The 23,759-nt window shown below is 45.4% G+C and overlaps 1 protein-coding gene across 1 annotated transcript in view; it reads left to right on the forward strand.

The window, feature by feature from the left end:
• Positions 1-23,759, forward strand: part of CD36 (CD36 molecule (CD36 blood group)) — a 468,975-nt gene that overhangs the window by 350,519 nt on the left and 94,697 nt on the right. Inside the window, exon 9 of the mRNA XM_085652881.1 lies at positions 21,855-21,973. Within this exon, the coding sequence (XP_085509007.1) occupies positions 21,855-21,973 (119 nt within the window). The remainder of the gene's footprint in view (positions 1-21,854; positions 21,974-23,759) is intronic.

A 23,759-nucleotide genomic window follows, 5' to 3' on the forward strand; every position in this document is an offset into this window, starting at 1 on the left:
CAATCTGGATGATGGAACCTAATGAGATGATGTCTTCGGTCCTTGAGAACCTGACCACCCTGCAGATAGAGGTCCAGGTTTTCTGAGTAGAAAACCTAGATCTGCGCAAAGAGATGGGGTCTATGCACAGGGAGGTAGACAGGACAAGGCAGAGAGCAGCAGAGGGCCCTAAATCAAGGAATGGACCCTGACTCCTCCCGTACATACAGAAGACTGTTTTTCTGACCGTCTTCCCTCTCAAGCTCCTGAGGGGAGCTTTCTCGTCTCGGGATGTTTGTCTGCCGATCACACTGCCTCTCATCCTGAAGGCGGCAACATACCTATCAATGCCATCCAACAGCCTCAAATTCCATGTGCCTTAACTGTGTTGCATGTGATGGTAGTGACAAACAGCCTATTTGGTTTCTCACTACTGTGAGGCTGCCCTCTCCTAGGGATGCATTGGGGATTCCCTGATATGTGCTTCAGTGGTAATTCCTGAAATGAGAGGGGTAGCGTGATCAAGTTAGGTATGTTTGGAATAGTGGTGATAAATGCTGCATATTGGTGTTCGCGGATTTATTATCACTATTTTAGAAAAGCCACTTTTAGAAGTAGGCATTTTTGTGTGCTATATGTCTTTGTGCATGCCTGTTGTGTATTGACTGTCTGGCCTTGGAGTTACACAGGGGCTGGGGAGGTGCGGTGGCTCCACAGAGTCTGGATGAGTCAGTGCTAGGCTGAATAGACCTGTTCTGCATTTGGAGTAGTGGGAGGAGTAGCACCTACACCTGAATAGGGCTGTGCCTGCCTTCCACAATGATGGCTCCACCCCTCTGTGGTGTGTCCAGAGCCATGGCTTTAACTTACAAAGGGGAGTGTTGTGCACTGTAAGGATATTTTTAAGTGCTCCCCCAGAACTGGTTTGAACTGGGCTCAGAGCCTGGGCCAGAGGAGAACAAAGACATGTGCCCTATAAGTACTGGGGCTGTGACCCCATGTTTTTGGGAGCTTGTTGGGAACTGGAAGAAGAGGACTGCTGGGTGCCAGGAGGGACCACTGTGGGACCAGGATCCATCTAAAGTATGGACTTGTTACCCTGATCTGAAGACCCCACGTGCTAACCTGCCTGCCTGCACCTGGTTGGTGTAACCCAGGGCTCCTCACACAGTGATTGTAGTGTTGGGCTCCAGGGCAGGGTGAGACCTCGACGGAGGCCCCTAAATTAAACATGCCGCATTCCCTGTGGTAGGCAGGCAGGAGCCCAAGAGCCTACACAGGAGAAATCAGTGACAGTGGGCATAAGGTCTCTAAGGTGTGCACTGGGCCAGTGGTTATTCTGGCGCACGGTGGACTATGGTTATACCGGGCTGTGTTAGTCCCGTATGTAATTAGGCTGTGGATATGACATTACCTGTGAGAAATACAAAGAGGTGCACGCTGCAAGTGTTTACTATGGTGTACTGCTAACCATGTGTTTATTTATTTATTTATTTATCTCACTTGTAAAGCGCACTAGCAGGCATCCTGGCGCTGACAAACACGAGTGCACAAATTGTGGGTAAACCTCGAGAAGCTAACAACAAACTAGATATTGGGGAATAGCCAGGTTTTTAATCTCTTCCTGAAAGGGAAAAGATCCCTGACTTGTCTCAGTTCCAGCGGAAGTTCATCCCATAGTCTGGCAGCTGATACACCGAAGGCTCTGCCGCCTGATTTGACTTTCTTGACTCTAGGTATTTCACTCGTCTAGCTGAGGAGGAACGCAGGCATCTCCCTGGAGTGTACCATTCAAACTTTCTCTGCATGGAGACGGGCCCGATCTCATGCAGGGCCTTGAACACCAAGCAGAGAGATTTAAACTGGATTCTTTGTCTAATTGGGAGCCAATGCAGCTCCGCCATAGCCAGTGAGGATGATGAATCTCTAGGCCAGCCTAATACTAACTTGGCCGCTGTTGACTGAATCCGCTGAAGTCTATCTAAAAGATATTTCGGGGGCCCAAGTAGCAGCACATTACAGTAATCTAATCTGCTTAGTATAGTACTTTGTACTGCTAGCGCTCGCACCTGGGAAGGCATTAAGGGAAAGATCTTTCGCAGAGTTCGAATAATGGCAAAACAACTTCCCACTGTTTGGTTAACCTGAGCCTCAAACGTTAGTTTGCTATTAAACATAACGCCCAGGTTCCGAACCTTCTCCAACGGTCGTAATGTGGTAGGTGAATCTAAAGGCCAAAAGTTAACAGGCAGCACAGAAGGAACCTTCCTGACTGAATAATAAAGGACCTCGGTCTTTCCAGCATTGAATTGCAAAGAGATTCCCCTCAACCAGTGAGCCATAATAATAATAATAATAAAGAGGTTTATAAAGCGCCTGGTTACACTCACTAGTGTGTCCCCGTGCTGCGGCCAATTGGACCATCCTAAATACGTGGTAACAGTCCAAGAGAAAAAGAAGGCTGATAGGACTAATCTGGCTGGAAAAGCCAGGTCTTCAGTTTTTTTCGGAACTTGGTTTCGGATTGTTCCAGCCGTAGATCCAAGGGGAGAGTGTTCCATTGCTTAGCTGCAAGGTAGCGGAAGGATCGTCCCCCCATTCTTGTTCTTTTTATAACAGGAGCTTTAACACTGCCCGCGCCCGAGGACCGCAAGGCCCTGGAGGGTGAATAGGGGGACAGAAGATTGTGGAGATAGATCGGGCCCTTCCATTGAAGGATTCGGTGACTAATGCAGAGGGCCTTAAAGGAGACTCGTTCTTTAACTGGGAGCCAGTGTAGAGTAGATCGCGCATTTTTTGATGAGGCTCTCCTGGGAAGCATCAGGACAAGGCGGGCAGCCGCATTCTGCATATATTGTAGCCTCTGCATGCTTTTACTGCTGGCGCCCAAATAAAGGGCATTCCCATAGTCCAAACGAGAGGTGACAAGTGCGTGGACTAAGGTTTTCCTAGCCAATACTGGGAGCACGTCAAGAACTTTCCGGAGGCCTTTCATTATACCAAAGCACTTTCCGGCAACTGTCCTGGAATGGTGGTCAAATGAGACCTTGGAATCTAACCACATTCCCAAGTTCTTCACCTGCTACTTAGGGCAGGGATAGGGCCCAAGGTCTGTGGCCACCATTTAGGAGACCATAGTTTGGTATCCCTACCCACAATCAGTACCTCGGTTTTATCACCGTTCAATTTAAGGCAGTTGTTCGCCATCCAACCGGCAAGTTCTTGGAGGCACAGTGAAAAGTTGGAGGCATCCTCATCACGAGATTGGGATAGCGATACCACAAGCTGCGTGTCATCTGCATATGACACGACACTGACGCCATATTTTTCGATGTTATCGGACATGGGGGCCATATAAAGATTGAAGAGCGTAGGGCTTAATATAGATCCCTGAGGGACCCCCTGCTCCATCCTGATGTTCTTGGAATAGAACGGTCCTTGGGCTACTTGAAAACTCCTGTCCTGAAGCAAGGAGCTTAACCATTTCAATGCCAGATTGGCCAATCCACCTTCCTTAAGGCACTGCAGCAGAATAGGGCGGGCCACAGTGTCGAACGCAGCACTAAGGTCAAGCAGGATCAGTAAAACCGACTGACCTGCATCGACCAGTCTGCGGATGGTTTCAGTGGAAAAAAGCAGAGCCGACTCTGTGGAGTGTGTCGCCCGAAAACCCGATTGCGTGGAGTGCAGCAAGTTATTCTGATTCACGTGCCTCATTAGTTGGTCATTGACCACCTTTTCCGCAATTTTGGCGATGAAAGTTAAAAGTAGGACTGGCCGCAGATTTTCCGGCTGACTATAGCTGATCCCGGGTTTTTTTTTTATGGGCACAACCACTGCCTGTATCCACTCTCGGGGAACTATGCCTGTGGTAAATGAGAGTTGAATGAGGTGTCTAAAATAGGGCGCCAAAGTGTCCATACAGTCCTTCATGATTCTGGGTTTCATGGGATCTTTCGGGGAGCCCGACTTAATGTTCAGGACTAAAGCTCGAAAGTCGATCAAGGATGGAAGGCTAAAGCCCGAAAGAAAGGAAACCTTGTTCATAATACCAACTCTCGGCACAGCGGACTTCCCATTACGAGCCGCCTCCGGAAAGGTTGAGTAAATTCTCTCAACCTTATCGGAGAAGAATTCCGCTATCATGTCACATGCCTCAACTGAATCCTTATTGGGGGGAGAGATTCTATCCAGCGAAGATAATTCTTTAAAGATCATGAACAGCTCTCTAGAGGAGTTCTCTGCTAGTTGAATTTTGGTGTTATAATAGGCAGCTCGTGTCTTCCTTATAAGAGAATGGTAGTTCTTAAGACTAGACTTATAAGATAGTTTCCTATCTTTGGAAAAGTCTGCTCTCCAGCTACGTTCCAGACGTTTGCAGGAGGATTTAGCGACCTTCAGTTCTTCGTTAAACCAGGGAGCAGATCTACCCTGTCTATTCGGAGCATTGGAGGCCCAGGGTACCACCTTGTCAAGTGCCTCATTAATGCGGTATGTTAAGGCATTACAGGCAGTTTCCACCTCACTCCCCCATGGAGGACCTCCCTGCAGTAGGGCCTGATTAAACTTAGTAGCCGAAAAGCTGGCCCACTTTCTCTGGGGCTTACCTGATTTAAGCACAGTAGGGGGTTTTAGGATCGTAAAACTAAAGGGAACCAGATAGTGGTCTGACCATGGGACCGGGATCGGAGCGTCCATCCTGATTTCTTCCCAGTTGGCAAAAATGGGGTCTAACAAATGTCCCAACTGATGGGTAGGGAGAGTAGATTGGAGCATTAGATTGAGCGCGGCCATCTCCTGACGGAGCTCTTGTGCAGGGGCATTATCCCTACCATCGAAATGAAAGTTAAGGTCACCCAGCACCAGTACCTCAGCATACCGTAGAGCTAATTGAATGACCTGTTCTCTGAGACTGTTGGCAAACTGTAGGATAGGGCCAGGAGGACGATATATCAGCAAGCCCTTGATAACATGGCCGGCAAACAGCTATGAAACACTTCCAAAGAAGTCGACTGATCTCCCTCTAAGGAGAGAATCAGTGTGTTATGCTCAGGGGAATCCTACCAGTAGTTACTAGTCAGCCTGATGATGTTATGACAGTAGCCTGATTGGCCTAGTGATTCATGTAATCCCTGTGAAGTCATGACTAGTGCCTGGGGCATAGTGTAATATATGTGTGATTGTGTTCTAATGTGTTTTTATGGATAATACAAAGGCTATTTTTATGTAACCCTGTGTGGAGTTTCTTTTGTGTTGTGCCTAGTGTGTCGCTGCTGTTAAGTGTGTTTCGCAAACGCTTTAAAGGACAGCAGGTTGGAACGCACAAAAAGGGAACGACAAGCACGGAGCAGCGGAGCAGACAGGCTCTAACCTGCCTTCCCACAACAGCTGACTTCCGTTGCCTCATCTGGTGCCTGCCCCCATGGATGGTGGGAAACGTAGCCCCTCCATCACATGTTTCCCAGTCATGCAACAATAGAAGGAAGAGAGAATCATGTGCCTGCGCCTACTCCGATGCCGAGCCCCGGACACAGTTGTGACACTAGGAACCATCTGACATATATTATTTTACAGGTGATTTTCACAGTATGTTTAAACCACTGGTCAGGGATAATGTTAAGTTGGCCGATGAGGAGGATGAAAAGTGGGCTATTACCCCACTTGACTTAGTTCCAGTTAAAAAGTGGGCCCAGGCAGCTGAAGACTCTTATTCTAGAATATGGTGTAAGGGCCGCAAATCGTAGAACATGTTCAGACAGTAGAGGGACAGCCTGCCGGTAACCCTACGAGTCTGTTTCCTGCTGCGCGCCGTCCTAATGGCTCACTCTCCTGCCACGACTACAGTCTATCTGCGGAGTCCATTCCTTCCCTGCTATGACGGATACCAGAAAGGAGCCAGTTTGTTGTCTGGTACCTGAGAGCTGAGCGGTGAAAAGAACCTTTCCAGAGTCTTTGTCCTCTTCGATCCGAACAGCTCCTGTGACACAACAAGAAGCCGGTTTTGTTTCTTCTGCCCGGAGGGGACGCGGGTATCGGATCGTTCCGGTGCTTTGTCTGCCTCAACTTGCACCGCTCCTGTGTAGGAACACGGAGCACCTCCACAGTACCGTCAGAGAAGTGATGGTGGTGTGCTAGTGCCTGGGCGCTTTTGTTTGTGAGACTTTGTGTAATGTTCTTTATGCTTCTTGCTTGCTCTACCTGGGATCCTGGTATTATTTGGAACTTTCCTTGACTTGATTGCAAAACAGCACAGAGCTGCTGGTTCCTCTTTTGTCTGTAGCCGAGTGCTGGCATTCAGACACTGTTTTCCTGCGAGCTGCCTAAGTGGATGCTGGGGGATGTGAGTTTTGCTGGAGCCTAGACTAAAGTGTATTATGTAGGGGAAGAATTGTATGCATGGTTGTTCTCTTATTTCTTTCTCTTCTCTTGCACACAGGGCACGTCATAAGAGACGATGTTCGATGATGTTCTGACTGGCGCATCCTCCATCCAGCGTTGTTTGTTGTTTTCTCCCATTCCCTTTTCCTGGACACACTTCTCACAGGGCAGCGAGATACGCACATTTGTTCCCTGTGTGACAGTGTAAAGGGGAAGTGGGAAATTATCTTCTTTCCATCATCCGCGCTGGACTTTATCAGCAGGTCAATGGCGCCTCTGTCTTCAGGATCCGACAGAACTACAAGCCCATGTTGTTGACCAATCTGGATGATGGAACCTAATGAGATGATGTCTTCGGTCCTTGAGAACCTGACCACCCTGCAGATAGAGGTCCAGGTTTTCTGAGTAGAAAACCTAGATCTGCGCAAAGAGATGGGGTCTATGCACAGGGAGGTAGCTGGGCTATCAAGACAGGACAAGGCAGAGAGCAGCAGAGGGCCCTAAATCAAGGAATGGACCCTGACCCCTCCCGTACATACAGAAGACTGTTTTTCTGACCGTCTTCCCTCTCAAGCTCCTGAGGGGAGCTTTCTCGTCTCGGGATGTTTGTCTGCCGATCACACTGCCTCTCATCCTGAAGGCGGCAACATACCTATCAATGCCATCCAACAGCCTCAAATTCCATTGGCTCCACCTGAATGTTTCTTTGAGGACCCAAAGACATTTGGTGTCTTCCTGAACCAGTGTCGACTACACTTCTTATGTAAATCAGCAATATTTCACGAGACCAAGCCAAGACTGCCTTCATGATGTCATGTCTAGGGAGGAATCCTGTAAATTGGTCAATACTATTGATTGAAGAGGATGCTCCAGTATCATATAATTTCTCAGCTTTCTGTGATGAAATGAGAACACTCTTCGACAGGAGGTCCCATCTTCTTACTCTTGACAGAGAATTGATCACCCTTAGGCAAGGTATCAGGATCTCTTGACCTATATAACAACCTTCAACCATCTGATGATTGAGACAGACTGGCCACCTGAGAAGAGGACCTCTTTGTTTTATCTGGGTTTGCGGGGAGACCTGAAGGACATTCTAGCCCAAGTGGTTCACATGCTCCAGTCCTGCGAGGAGTTGATCGCACTCACGGTACAGTTGGATCACCGTCTTCTGGAACGGAAAGGTGATAAGGGGAGGACGGAACCACGGTATTATCTACCCCAACCCAGACCAGTAGTGGAGGAAGCCTCACGCTCTACAGATGGAACGGAGCCCATGCAAATCAATGGGATTCGTGGACCTCTAACCTTGAATGAGTAAAGAGAGAAGGCATAAACAGCATTTATGCTTATACTGCGGGAAGGGATGACACTTCCTCAGAGAGTGCAGGGCTCGCACAAAGGCTGCAGAAAAGGGAGCAGTGGCACGAATACAAGCAGTCCTTCAGCAAGACTGGAACGAGTGGGAGACATCGGAAAACTGATGAGCCTGAGCAAGACCAAGATCCCTTGCGCCTTTTGTGGCCAATACCGTCCAAACTTCTGTAGCTCATATCAATGTGGTTGTCAGCCTATGGTTGGATCAGGAATAACACCAAAGAGTGACTGCTTTACTTAATTCTGGAGCTACTGGCAACTTCATGGATCAAACCTATGCACAGCAGTTAGGCATACCCTGTGTAAGGAAAACCACCCCAGAACCTGTGAAGGCAGTTGATGGAACAGCCTTGACTTCAGGCCCGGTGAGATATCACACACAGCCCCTTGTTATACAATTCTGGGACGAGCACTACGAAAGTATCCAGTTCAACTTGATTGATGCCTCCCATTTTCGCCTTATTTTGGGTATTCTGTGGTTGACCTTGCAAGATCCCTATGTGCGATGGTCTGCTCGTTCAGTCTCTATGAACTCTCCATTCTATCATGACCATCGTATGAGTAAATGAATGCCTACAGAAGGTCAGAGCCACACAATCAATCTACCTGGCAGCTGGATGCACTATACCACTGATTTGTTCTGTTGCGTAGGTTCCTTTGGAGTACAAACAATATCATGTAATGTTCGACAGACAACAAGCAAGTCAGTTACCCCCTCATCGGGAATATGATTGTAGGATAGACCTGTTCCCTGGAGCCACTATTCCATGCAGCCGAGTGTATGCACCCACAGATCCAGAAACATAACACCTGAAGGCATACATATAAGAGAATCTCCAATCGGAGTTTATTGGACCTTTCTCCTCACCTGCCTCCTCGCCTCTTTTTTTTTATCCCAAAGAAGGAGGGGATCTCCGGTCCTGCATCGATTACAGGGCAATCAACCGGGTCATGGTGAAGAATCGCTACCCGCTACCCCTCATACCCGTATTGCTGGATCAGTTGAAGGGGGAGCGGATCTTTACCAAATTAGACCTCAATGGCGCCTTTCAACTGGTAAGAGTCAGATGAGGAGATGAATGGAAGACGGCCTTTCAGACCAAATTCAGACTTTACAAATATCAAGTAATGCCTTTTGGGCTTTGTAACACCCCTGACGCCTTCCAGTGCTAGACCGCTTACAGAAGAATCCTCTATTCATAGTCTGGGATGCAGAGGAGCCAGCACTAATTGAGTACATTAATAGGCTGAACAACAATACATTTCATTTTCAGTTGACCGCTACATGGAGTAAAACCAAAGTAGATTTCCTTGATGTGTTTCTATATGTTTAAAATTAAATACTACACTCACGGATCTATCAAAAAGAAGCTGCCTGTAACTCATTATTACATGGAAATAGTGGACACCCTAAAGCATTGAAGTGGAACATTCCCTACAGTCATCTACTGAGAGCACATAAAATGTGTTCGTCTGATGAGGAATTTGAAAAGGAAGCTGACATGATGATGGGAAAATTCCTAGTGAGGGGTTATTTATCCTAAACAAAATCTCAATGAAGCATACCAACGAACAAGCAAGAGGAATTACTATATGGAATGGACCAGAGAAAATTTCCCCATTCACGCTTGGTAAAAGATCTGGATCAAAATAACCTCAGATTAGATTTTTTGTGGAATATAATGTAGAACACCAACATATAAGGACCATCTTAGAACGAAATTGGCACACTTTCCAACATGATGAACACTTGAAAGAAAAGTCGAGCCAGTATCCCAATATCAGATATCAGAAAGCTAAATTTGTTAGGCAACATGCTAACGAGTAGTGAGTATATCGCGGAGGAAAAAGGAAATGGGTTGAGAAGGAAAAATAATGGTTTCTGGAAGTGTGTAAAGTGTAGAGCGTGTGTCTCTCTGGAGTTAACAAAAAGGAGTATGAGACATTTGAGGGGAGAACCCAAGAGATCACTGAAAGAATCGTATGTAACACTGAATTTGTGGATAGCATATTGGAATGTGAATGCCAAATGAAGTATGTTGGAAGCACCATTAATAAAGCAAAAGTCCAGATCCTACTGCATATAAGAGCCATAAGAAACCCAGATAGGAACTATCCAATGGCAAAACATTTCTGGGTCGTGCATATTGGGAACCCCACTAATCTTAGGTATTATGGAGTTAAACACATAAGGATGCATCCACATAATGGAGTTTGTGAACTAGAATTATGGAAATGTGAATCAAGAATGATTATATTGTTGGGATGTGAGCGGCCTTGGGGTCACAACGTTGATGCCGAACTCCATGTACATATGTAATTCAGGGATGTCTTCATTGATGGATTGGTGTTAGAGAGATTAAAATGAACTTAGTAATGAATGCAGTTAAAGGGACTATGGATTTGACTTATGTTATACTTCCTCCTTCCCTGATATGAGGCAGCTGATCACGTTGAGAACTAGACCCCACAATTAGACAGTATGAATATGTTGGAGATGAGGGCCAGGAGAACCCCTGATTGGAGTTTGTACCTATATGGTATACCTATTTATTGACCCTCTCCCTGTACTTTTATGGAATGTTTCATTTTTTATTTACATAATTTCCAGTCTATGCTATATTGCATGTTGCATCTTATATTTGAGAATCATTGTGATCATCTCTGATAATGGATTCATTTTGGTGAGATTCGGAATTGCATTTTAACATTGGTTATGAATAGGTTGCTAACTCTTGAGAACTGTTTTGCACTTTATACACAGCGGCACTATAAACGTTTGCACTTAAACGTTTTGCACTTTAGCACATGGCACTTGATGAGTAAATAGAAATAGAAAAAAGATAAGAGATGAAAAAAGAAAACAATTGGTTGTAAAAAATGGAAGGAATATAAAAATATTATAAATAGCATGTGAGAGTTAAGTATATTTCACATACAATATGGGAACTGTGCAATACTATAGAGAACAGCTAAGTGAAAATATTGTGTACAAACTTTGCAATGAGTACAATATGATTATGTATGATGGAATGTTGAATTTCATGGTGCAGACATAGTAGCTGCTCATATAGTTAGGTTAACAGTCTAGCTGGTGTACTTAATTGTAATGGAGTAAAGACTATATAAAACATATTTGATGTAAAAGAGTTGGCCCGGTTGAAAGCGTTTGTCAAAATTTGTTGACTTCCAGTTTTATATGGTGTTATGAAGGTATGAACAAATAAATGAATATACTCGTATGCTGTTCCTCAGGAGTCAATAATCTGTGTGGCATACACTGGGTGTGGCTCATTACTCAGCGGAGAAAGGGATATATTACATAAATATATATAACCTACTGGTGGTCGCCAGTAAGTAGTTATAGTTAGGACCTACTTTCCATAGAAAAAGGTTTTTTTTGTTTACTAGCAACTTTGGCACCATTTGATGAATCTTCATGACATTTTCAATACTAGTTTGCTACACACTTCAGCTGTTACCTGGAAAGTTTTGGGGAGATTTGTCAAGCGGGGCTGAGAAAAAAGGGGTAATCCCAAAATGTAAGTTCCTCATGTACTTTCCATTAGAGATTTTAGACACGACTACATCCCGAACCGCTGAACAAAATTGTACCAAATTTGGCCGCAAACTAGATCTCTTTTTATAATTTGGTATAAATCCAGTCACTAGTTTTTAAGTAATTAAAAATAGATTTATGTACATCTAGGGACACGAAGATCCATGGATCTGACAGATCTCATGCAGAGATATGATGGGCTGCCACCACTTCAACCAGGAAATACTGGCAGCCCTCTTGGGACTTGGGACTCAGCCCGAGTCCCTAGAAAAATGTTTAAAAAACACACAAGGGGCAGGGTTGGATTACCCTGACCCCCTAGGCCTGGTGGTTGGGTCCCACAGGAGCCACGCAGGGCCATATTAATATATATCTTTTATTTTACCACAAATTTGTGGAGGAACTGTGATAAAATTAAAACCAAAAAGAAGCGTATGTTTTTAAGACCTCTGTGTGGGCCAGGTCCTGAGGGAACAATAATATCTATTTGGGGGGCAAATACACTCCCTCCCCAGGCTAATTTTGGTCTGGAGAAACCATCCCTCGGGGCACAGACAATATTTATAATAGGAGGAGGCCATTAGATGCAGTTTTGACCGGTGAGTAGGCCAGGAGGCCTGCCTCGGACGATCAAAGTGTGCGTCCCGGCACATAGTTCACCAGGCGCTCCTTGATGTCAGCTGGGACCTGGCCGTAAATGGCTTTATGGGCAATGCAGAGGCCCTTGAACTTTGTTCTCTGTTTGACCGAAAGCCAGTGCAACTTGTGCAGCAGAGGGGTAGCATGAGCCCTTCTAGGGAGCTTAAAATCAGCCTGGCTGCATCATTCATGGTCACCTGCAGCTTGCGGATTAGTTTCTCAGGGAGACCAATATATAAGGCATTGCCATAGTTCAGCCTGGACACGATCGTTGCCGACACGATCATCTGTGGAGTGGTGGGTGAGAGAAGGGTGGGAAGTTTCCGCAATTGTCTCATTAAGCCCAGACAGGTGACGACCACAGTAGCGACTTGATTGGTCATGGAGAGGTTGGCATCAATCTTGATGCCCAGGCTTTTTACGACGGGAACTGGCGTAGGAGCAGTGCCGAGCTCTTGTGGCCAGAAGAGGTAATTCCAGGGACTGTTTTTGGAGGAGATTACAAGGACCTCCGTTTTGTCCGAATTGACGTTTAACGAGTTGGCTGTCATCCAACTCAAAGTGTGTCTAAGAATATTTTGCACGCGGGTGTGGGCATGCGGGGAGTTATTGATCTGCAGAATAAGTGGGGTGTCATCCACATAGTTAAATGCTTGACAGTCCATGCAAGCTAGGGCCGCCACCAATGGCTGGAGATACACATTAAAAAGGAGAGGGGACAGAGCTGAGCCCTGAGGGACACCACAGGTGAGAGCACTGCTATTTGACATCTGCTCACCCAATTGGACCCTTTGGACCACCCTAGCAAAAAGGACTGAAGCCACTGGAGAGCCAACACGCAAATGCCCATATTGGCAGTCCGAAACAAGAGTTGGACGTGATTGACCGTATCAAACGCCGCTGACAGATCTAGCAAAAGCAGGGCGCTCGAATCTTTGTTATCGGCCCTAACTCTGAGCTCTTAGAGCACAGCCAACATCACCAGTTCAGTGCTATGGTGGGCCCTAAAACCAGCCTGCCACACCTGGAATAGCTGGTGTTCCTCTATAAACGATGAAAGTGTTTTGAGGACATGCTGCTTTATTATTTTTGCCAGAAAAGGGAGCTGGGACATGGACCTATAGTTTTTAAGATTGGTCACGTCTGCCCCTGGTTTCTTCAGCAGGGGAATGACTCTGGCTTCCTTCATGCTGGTGGGCAGGTAGCCTGTCTCCTCGGAATGATTAAGTAGAGAGAGGATCTCTCTTTCTAGCCCGGGGAGGGCCATTCGAAAAATCCTTGGGGGGCAAGGATCTGCAGGGGAGCCAGATTTGACGTGATTCATCAGACATGTCAGGGTCGCTAAGTCTAAATTAGGGAAGAAGGTAAGTTGCTCGCCCAGGGTACGGGATGCTGGGGTCCGGTCCAGGGCTACCTGATTTGTAGGAGTGTTATTTATCTCTGCTAGAATGTCCCTAATTTTCTGAAGAAAGAAGTCCTGAAATTTGCTGCAATAGGCCGCCTCGGGTGCTGATTTCTGTTCTGACTTCTGGCTAAGCTCTCTGAAAATTCCAAACATTTCCCTCTGTTTATTTGAAGCATCTGTAATTCTTGCCTCATAATATTCAGCCTTTCTTGCCATAATGGCCTTTTTATGTAGAGTTAGCATGGTTTTGTAGCTTGCCAGCACGGCTGGGTGAAAAGATTTGCGACATTTGTCGGATTGACAAAGAGTTTGCTTCCTTGCCCGCAGATCCTCGTTGAACCAATGGGGCCCCCTTGCCCTTATCTCTGACTCCTTCCCTCCAGACCGGTGCCACCTGATCTGTGGCCCTACATAAGTTACCAGTGGGGGCCTCACTCTCCTGGTCGAGGTTATCTTTCATAGGTATTTTACGGGAGGTACTGAGCAAGATGCCTTTTATGTTGTCTGCCTCAATTTTGTTCCAGCTGCACACCACTCTCCACTCTGGAGAGTGGTGTGACAGTTGGCTGGCCAACAGAACCCAGCAGCTGATTAGTGAGTGGTCTGACCAGGCGCACGGGCTGATGTCTGTGAGGCTAGCCTGCGGCTGAGTAGTCCAGATGAGGTCTAGGATGTGGCCTTTGACATGAGTGGGGGAGTCAACCAGCTGGCAAAGTCCCATTGAGCTCATGACTCCCTCGAATTGACTGGCAGGTAGTTTAGTGGTTGAAGTCTCCTATCACTAGGAGACGTTGGTACCGGGAACAGAGATCACTGATAATCTCCGAAAATAACTTGCGGAGGACATATGCCGCCACGAGGGCTAAACAGGAGGATTTGGACGAGATTTTTATCCCTAAGATGTCCGCGCTATCAATGCTCTCTGCCACTATCTTAGTTACCAATAGCCGTTTATTGTAAAAGATGGCTATACCTCCTCCTCTGCTATTCTCTTATCTGTTGTGCCATAGGACGTCAAAGTCCCCAGGAAGAGCAGCAACAACTTCCGGGACTGAGGAATTCCCCAGCCAGGTTTCTGTAACCGCCAGAATGTCTGTGTCTCCAGCCTGGAGGAGTGAAAAAATCTCCAAGCTGTGTTTCTGTAACAAGCGTGTATTAAGTGCTGCTACCTTAAGACCTAGTGGTTTAGCATGCACAGCATTTGTGTGGGGGGATACACAGGATGACATAGACCTACCACCCCCCTTATTTCCCAGTAGGTTTTCAGTCCTCAGTGTAGCTTCTAACCTTTTATCTATCATATAGTTCCCAATAGCAAGAGTCTGTAGCTCTTCAGCGGAGTAGATCAGTGAGCAACCAGGGGTCCTGGACCCGGCGCCCGGTCGAGCGTGAACGGGCGCAGACGGGCTTGCCTTTGGAGCGCCACTGGCACGCCCAATGCACTCGTCCGCTGCACGTCAGTGCCATCAGCTGACTTTGTAGCTGACACTGACAAGCTGGAGGGAGAGCAGGAGTGTCTCTCCTCCAAAATGGTGGAGTACTGTGGCACACCGGAAGTGAGTATTCCAGTGGAAAGGGCCGTCTCCTGGGAACCTCCCTCCACTCAAACAGCACTTTAACAGCTGCAGTGGACCGGGGAGAGGAGAGCGGCATGGAGCGAGCAGTGAGGTGAGTGTCACAGTTACAAAATGCCCCCAATAAAAAAGGCCTAAGTTAAAAATCTGTACACAATAATTAAAAGCAGTTTAATACAAAAGAGTTAAATACAAAACATAGTTTAAAACTAGTAAAGTGCAGAATGCAGATTTGGGGAAGAGGTGGCAGCAGTTTGAACCAAACACTACCTAGGCTTCTCAAATCCCTTTGGGGACCCCCCCGGCAGCCCCCAACCACAATATGGTGAGTGCACGTGAATGCACCAGGGCCTGCACCCTTTGTTGTCTTTCCCCTGGGGGATGGGGTTCCCGGGCCGAAATTGGCCCGGGGAGGGTGACCACACGGCCTCCTCCCCCTTTAGTAATGAGTCAGGCCCTGGGGGATGAGGCCCCCGGGACCGATATCCGCCCGGGTAGAGGGGCTGCATGCCCACTCCCCATTTAAAAAGGTGCTGGTGCACCGAGTGATGGGGCCAAAGTTGGGATCCCCTGTAAAATATGTCGGGCACCGAGAGATGGGGTCCCCAGGCTGATGAGGGTCAGCATGTCCCCCTCCCCCATAAATGTAGTGATGGGCCCTGAGGGATGGGGTCTCCGGGGCCAAAATCAGACTGTGGAGCCGGGCCACGTGCCTAACCTACACTAAAAAAATGCACTGGGCCCCGGAGGTCCCCAGGGCCAAAATTGGCCGAAGGGAGTTGAACACATGCCCCCCACAAAATCTGACGGGCTTTGGGGACTGGGGTCCCTGGGCCAGAAATCGGCCTGGGCATGGGGGGCTGCATGCACCTCCCCCTGAAATATGTTGCCAGGCCCGTGGAATCGGGTCCCCCTTGCTATAAGTGGCCCAGGAAATAGAGTCCCTGGGGCCAAAAAAAGGCTGCGTAGGAGGTTTGTGGGTTGGCTGCCAGGTCAGGCTCTGTTTGGCCGTGGGTGGCATGAGGGTGGCTGCATGCAGGGGGTTGGACCTGCAGCTATCCCCACATTTTACCAATGCTAATGTGCATGTGCTCTCCCCTCTAAACATGGTAACATTAGCTCATATTCAATTGGCATATTTAATTTACTTATAAGTTTGTAGTAAAGTGTACTACATGTGCCCAGGGCCTGCAGCACTGATTGTGCCATCCAATTAAGTAGCCCCTTAACCATGTCTCAGGCCTGCCACTGCAGAGCCTGTGTGTGCTGTTTTAAACTATCATGTTGAACCTGGTAAGATAAACCTCTTGCCAGACCCTAACCTTCCTTTTTAATCCATATAGGTCACATCTAAGGCAGGCCTTATACAGCCCGAAGGGCAGGGTGCAGTGTATTTAAAAAGTTTGACATGTACTTTCAGGTTTTACATGTCCTGGTAGTGAAAACCCCCCAAATTTGTTTTTCACTACTGCAAGGCCTATCTCTCCTATAGGATAACAATGGGATTACCTTGTTACATTTTATAAGTGTAATTTCCAATTGGGAAGAGATGGGACCCCCAAGTTTGGTGTCTCCGGAATCACAATTTAAAATCACAACTCATGATGAAGTTGGACTTTAAACTGTAATTCTGAAAATGCCACTTTTAGAAGGTTGGCATGTTCTTACTTTATCCATTTGGTGCTTGCTACTTGTCTCTGAATACACGTCTGGACTGGGTGACAGTTGGGCTCTTTGCAATACCTCTAGACAGCCACAATGGGAACTTAGGTGTGACTTGATGGGCCTTAATGGGCAATTTACTGGCGTGGTGGGGGGCAGAGACGAGCACTGCATCACTTACACCTGAATAGGATGTGTCTTGTCTCCACACAAAGGGCTGCATACCCCCCTGTAGTGAGTCTGGAGCCAGAGCAGGGACTCTGTGTACTTCAAAGGCCTCTCTTTGAAGTCTCCCCCCCTTTAAAGGCACAACTGGGTAAAAGTACTGGACCTCTGACACCACCAACTCAGTACACTACAGGACCTGTGAAGAACTCTGCCAAGAGGAAGGTCTGCTGTGCTGCTACAAGGACTGCCTCTCTGCTCGGCTGCTGCCCTGGAGAAACTTTTTTTTCTGCTGTTCTGACCTGCTCTCTGCCTTCCTCTGCCCTGCAGAGGAAGGAATGGACCCATCTCACTTGAACCCAGAGTGACTCTATGGCATGCTGGCTTGCCCCCTGTTCTAAGTCTCAGGGACATCAAAGACTTTTCATTTACCTGCAACAGCACCTGGACTTTGCTCGCTGCAAGTCTTGCCCTGTTAATTGGTGCCAATCCAATAGTGGGCCAATGGAAGTGGGTATAAAGGGATGCTACTGCTAAAATCCACACATTGATGATGTTGAGCTGATCAGAACGGCTCATCTCCCTCGACACTGGCACACAGCTGCTACTGTACCGTCTGCAAACTTTGCCTCACCGACTGCGAGGCGCATCATCTCCAGTTTCCGATGCATTTCTGAGTTTGCGCAGCCCTGAGGCGATGCATCGCTTTGTTGCTGCTTCTCGCATAGCCTTCAACCCACCAGTTCGACGACAGCGCAGCGCTTCATTGCTTCTTTCATCTCGTCTACATTCCTGATGCATCTTCCATGTAGTGCATCTAAGAACAGAAGCATCGCCTCCCTTGCTCCCCGCATCTCTTTAATTTGTACACCAAAGACCTTGGGCAAGCATTGAAAGCTGCAAACCTGTCCACATCTGAAAATCGGCAAGAAATGCCCATTCTTCAAGCAATATGCTGATGACATGGTCATCATGGACCACACGAAGAGGGGATGCAAAAAGCACTAAACGTCCTTAATATATGCACAACACTGAAAATGAATTGGTTGCAAATTGCACTTAAACAAAGGTTTTCACATATGGCAGATACCCAAGCAAGAACAAATTACAAAGCGCTCTAGGTAATTTAAAAAATAGCAAGTGACACATAATCCAACTATTTAGGTGTCTGGTTTAGAGCTTATGAAAGGTCAAAGCTGCACGCCACTCGAATGGGTGAGAAAGGCAAGGCAGGGACCTACGCTCTATGTAAGCTCAATTCAAATCTGCACAGTCCAGCAACAGAAGCCATCCCGAGGGTAATATGAACTAAACTTCTTCCAACCATTAACTTTGTTCATTTAGCCTTCCCTGGGTCCTTAACATTGACAATGGAAAGGGTGCAGTGTGGAGCCTATGAGCGCATTTTTGATTTTCCATCTCATGTTCAAACTCTTCAATACATCTTGAGTTCGGCCTCTTTAAACAATCCCTCGAAAACATGGTGTCCTTTGTACAATACCATCATAAAGTCCATATCTCATCTGCACCCACAATGAAAGAGGCCCTGAAATAAATATTTGGCTCTGGGAAGAACCCATGGATAGAGTTTTTGACAGCCTCGCATGACAAACTGAATCTGATTTGGAAAAACTGGGATAAAAGCCCAATCTCACCAGCAGTAATAAAAAACATTTAAAAAAAGAAAAGTGGCACTCCTCTCCAGGCAGGAAGACATTAACGGTATTCCTGAATCCAATACTAAGATGATTATTAGCTCTTACAGAGAGAGAGTACTCAATCCAACCCTGTTTGAACAGTGCACTCAGGAAGGCAATGCTAAAGAACATTCTTGATGCAAAACTAATGTCCCTACCCATTAAAGAACTTCATGCAAGTTGAAAACTATGCACGGGGCAGGTCCATGCAGACTATGTCAATTAAGAGATAAAACCCTAGAACATTTTATATGCATCTGCCAGGCTCTTTTGAATGCATGTCGCACTTAATTAAGACACGTTTTTTTAGCACACGGGGTGCGCACATGAATTGAAGCTAAAGAGCTGCTCTACCAGCTTGAGACCCCGATAGATCTATTAAAATTTAGGAAATTTATGTTTGTTGCCTAATCACTGTAGAAAGGTCTCCTGTAGTAGCAGTGGTGACACAGCGTTAATACCTACTTTACTGTATTAGTAGTATCATCCCATATTATGCATTGCGTGGTATGACCATGCACCCGCAAATCTTGTTATAATTAGAATAGCCTATTTCATCCAGGGGGAACCATTGCAGGCAATATGGGGCAAAAGAGGGCACCCAATGGACTTAAAAAGGCGAGTGGATGTGTAGGAGATACGAAGACCAGCAGATGAATGGCCCCTGCACACGAATGAACGTTCAGAGCGTGAGTGAAGGATCTTTTGCACGTAGTTTACCCGGTTCCAGATCTGCCCTCGTGTTCTCCGGGACCACAACTAGATGCACTTAGAATGACTAAATTTTACAAGATAAACATGCTGCTACTACCTAATGGTTTTCTTGTGATATTACTTTCAGCGCTTTTACTGTCTATATGTTGAATGACTAGATCATTATATGTTTATGAATTTTAATTTGGGTTCAGTCTTGTACAGCAGACTGCGCTCATATATGCAGCATCATTCATTGTTTGTGCTAGATCTATTTTTGTAACAATTCTAATTAATTAAACAAATAAATGTATTACTTACTTCCCGTGAAGTGTCTGGTATAGGGTCAAGGTTTCAAATTCAGCTCTGAGTCCATGAATCCACAAAGAATGATGCCAAAAAAACATCCCCTATGCAGGTTCTTGAATGCAAGTGGATCCATGAATTAACAGTCACATAGAGTCAATACACAGAGCCTGTGTTATCAGCAAAGGAACACTTTTTTGACTTTCCACCCTTTAGCTTTGCTGCCCCATGAAATATTTGCATGAATCTGCAATACGTGTTCTGAGCTTAACTAACAGCCTGAAAAAAGTAATGCAGTATCTATAAACAGCACCAAAGTTCTTATGACACAAAAATGTTTTTTGCCCTCTTATAATGTTGCCCTACTTTGACGTTATATTTAGGTATGGTAATAAGATCGTAGCCTACCCCAGAAATTCACTGAAAAATCAAAAGGTAAAGTGAACTAATAGTTAGGAGACTAAATAAAATAACAACTAACATTTAGAAAACAAAAAAATGAAATTAATCGATTATAGTTTACTGAGCTAACGATAACTTTCACCCCTGCCATGCACTGTTTATGATCTTCCATATTACATCACTCAAGATATGTTAAATGTCATCATGGATGACATCGCTGATGTCATCTTAAATTACATAATTGAGAACTTCGCTGGTAACACTATCCACTCATTGTGACTGTGTACAGGGTTTGTGGACTTGAAGTGATTCAAAATGCTATACCTTTGCCCAATTTTCTATTACAATTGATGGTATAGTAGTAATGGGCATATCCTTTGACCACATAAAGGACACATATTATATTTCCTTTTTTATTTAAAAATGTAATCTTTAGGTGTCCATCTGGGTCCCCTTACAAGGGTCTTGGGGTCAGGGTTTCTCATCCTACCCCTTATACCATTTTTAAAAATGTTTTCAGGAGATGAGGAAAGCCAGTCAAACCGCTCGGTACTGCAGGACCGGACTGGTCCCACGGTACTAAAAAGGGCGACAAAACAAAAAGCTTCCTTCACCAATCAGAAGGGTCTATCTTTAGAATGTCCTGTACTGCGAGAGTCCAGCAGGACCAACTGTCCAGATGTATCACAATTTTTAACTCTTTCAAGCCCAGCTGTGTCACCACTCTATACACTAATTTCTTAAAAATGAGTAAACAGATTTTACCTCAAGCACAAAAAGCATGCTTTCTGAGGAAACTTCCATCATTCTGCCAAAATTGCAATAATTCCGTTCAGCTACTTTTTCTGTATTGGAGAACTAATTTTCCTACGGACTTGAACATGGAAAATCAATGTATTGGAAATCTGTATTTTTGGGCTCTGCCCTGCTTGATGGATCTGTGCTAAATGTTTGATTAAGGAGCCAAAGTTGGTAAACCTTTCTTGGAAAGTTTCATGCTAATCGGCCAAATGGTGCCAAAGATATTAGCAAAATTAACTTCTTATAGTAACTGTGGCTCATCTATAGCTGTACAGTAGCGACAATTGCTTGAGACATGTCTGCGTTGGCGAATCTTTCTGTAATTAGTGTAATAAAATATCAAAATAACTGACTCTTGGAGTGCTTGCTGCAACTGGATATATATATATATATATATCAAACAGCGTTTACCACACATGTGAGACAACGCATGTCAATGTAAAGCAGTCGTTAAAACGACTGCGTTGTTACATCGCATACCTTTACAACGCAAGTCAAAACAATGACTTGCGTTGGGGGCAGAAAGTGTTGGATGTAATATCCGACACCTTCCCCACTGTTGCATAGACTGGAGTTGGAATAGTAAATGATACTATTCCAACATCCAGCGCCCCCTACAGCAAGTTGTTGTTCCGACTTGAGTTGGAAAGGTATGTGATGTAACAACGCGGTCATTGTAACGACCGCGTTGTAATGTCATGCGCTGTAAATGCATGTGGACTAACGTGTCATATTCACATATATATTACTTCCCCACACAGAGACGGCACTCCTCGTAGTGCAAATAAAAGACATATATTCCTTGGCAGACACAAGCGTCTACACATTTTGAATAAACCACTTTATTTTTGCACGTATGAGTTACTACAAAAGTGTAGTTTGTGAATTTTGTGAATACTGCAAAATGGTAAACTTACTCAAACATGTAAGTTACGCTTTTGAGTCAGGCTCTAACACAGTAGAGAAATAAATGACATAGTAGCAATCCTGTGATTATATTTCTGGACTACCCACTGGTTCCCAATGGTCCTGAAATTTGTATTTCCTAAAAATGATGTCAATAATGTGAAACTGCAGTTCGTTTTTCAATGATATTAGCCAACACATATGCATTTTTTAACTGGCTTCTGTTTCATCAAACGTTTAGTTCTTTTAGGTGACAATGTGCTGTACTCTTGTGATAGTAATTTAGTTGAATATCTTTTGCTTCTCTTCAGAAAAACCAATATACCTTTCGCTGCCTCACTTTCTCTATGTCAGTGATTTCATTTCGGAGACTGTGGATGGTCTAAAACCAAATAAAGAAGAACATGAGACTTTTATAGATGTTGAACCGGTAAGATATCTTAGAGTGTCTGTACTGAAATACATTGTCTTGTATTCATCAAACAAATATAATTTGTTTTGTTCTACTGCAAGGGATGTTGAACTTTTTCTATTTAAATCTATCTATCTATAACGTAACATAAGTGTTTGTGCACGTTCACCCAAGAGTATCTTGGCGCTGAATAACTGATGTTTATTGTTACCCAACTCAATGATTCTCATTTTATCCATCTCAGACCCGCCGGGATTTGAACCTGTGACAATGAGGTCGAACACAGGCCCCTACAGGGAACGCATTAGTCCACTAATCCATCAATCTCTCTATCTCTCTCTCTCTCTTAATATACCTATCGTTCTGTCAAACAAATTGTCAACAAATTGCTTGGATATTAAGACTGATATGTTGATAGTAGCTTCACCATAAAAAACTAAAGAAGTAAAGAAACTCTGAGGGGAAGGAGCTACCTTCACATCATGTCCCAGAACATCATACTAATTCAACTGTTGTGAAGCCTACCATCCAAATCCAAGGGCACACGCAGAAAGATTTCCTTAGTCCCAAGGGAAACTTGCTTATTGCATCCCCTTCAGAGAAAAGATAGACAGACAAGTGTCTCTTACTCTTTTCTAAAAAGAGATAGGCTCATATACATTTATAGTTCTATGGTTTAGATAACCCTCCCAAACACAAAGTGCTACCCTAATAGTGGTGGAAGACTGCCCCCTTCTACAGGAGTTAAGCAGCACAAGCGCGTTGGTGGCAGCATACCATGTAGTGATCAGTAGTAGTGAACATGGCCTTTTTACCCGGTGTCACCGGATTGAGGCATACAGGCTCACTCACCTTCTTAAAAGTTCTGCTGGTGTGTGCTTTACTCATCATTGGCCTGCATCAGGTAGCTATTGGGTGCTGCATAGAGCAGGATTAGTGACTGCATTGGTTATATGTGTGCCTGGGAAGGGTACAGTACAAGGGTGGCGCAGTACTGTGCAATACATGTGTGGTTAGTACATATACTGGGTATATGTTTGCCTGAGACTAACAAATTACATAAGCGATATAGTGCTGTGCAGAAGGATGAAGAGTAGAGCAGCGCGTACATAGTGAAGTGTGTGTGCTGACAGATTGTTCGTTGTAAGATAGCACTCCCTAATTAAAGATACAAAAGCTGCAATTCTGAACAGTGCACACAGAATATGTGTGTGTGCTGATCCGATGTGTGTATGTCGTGGTACAATGCATAAAGGTAACAGTGCTGGACCCAAAGTGTGCTGTGAAACTACACTTACTGTGTGTTTCTGCAATGGTTCTAATGACCTGGGGAGGAGAAGAAGCCCCTAGACAGATTTGTGTATTGCTGCATTCATGTGAGCTGAGTGGAGACACACTGAAGGGAAAAGGAAGACTTAATTTACATTTCCAAAGACTGCTTTTTGATTTAGTGATAGATCACAAGGAAGAGGTCTGGACACATCTCAGGAAGGGAGATGAGACTGATAAAATAATCATAACGAGTCGGGTTGGGTGGTCTGGGATGAACATTTTGATACACATATCACTGTGGCTGATATCCAGGTGTGAATGGTCTCTGCCTGCTTGCCAAGACCAGTATGCCCTGTGAGGAAGAGGAGAGCACTGGAGAGAGCGAGGTCCAGTGGAGAGCACTACAGTAGGGACTCCCTGTGTGAGATGTGAGGCTACAGCTGTTCATGGATTGGGCCATCACCCATGTGCAAGACTGTTTTTGGTGACACCCATATGCCAGGAGAGGGATGCAAGGACTTGCCAAGGATTG

This window comes from Triturus cristatus, chromosome 4_1, assembly GCF_964204655.1.
Source record: "Triturus cristatus chromosome 4_1, aTriCri1.1, whole genome shotgun sequence".
Lineage (NCBI taxonomy): Eukaryota > Metazoa > Chordata > Amphibia > Caudata > Salamandridae > Triturus > Triturus cristatus.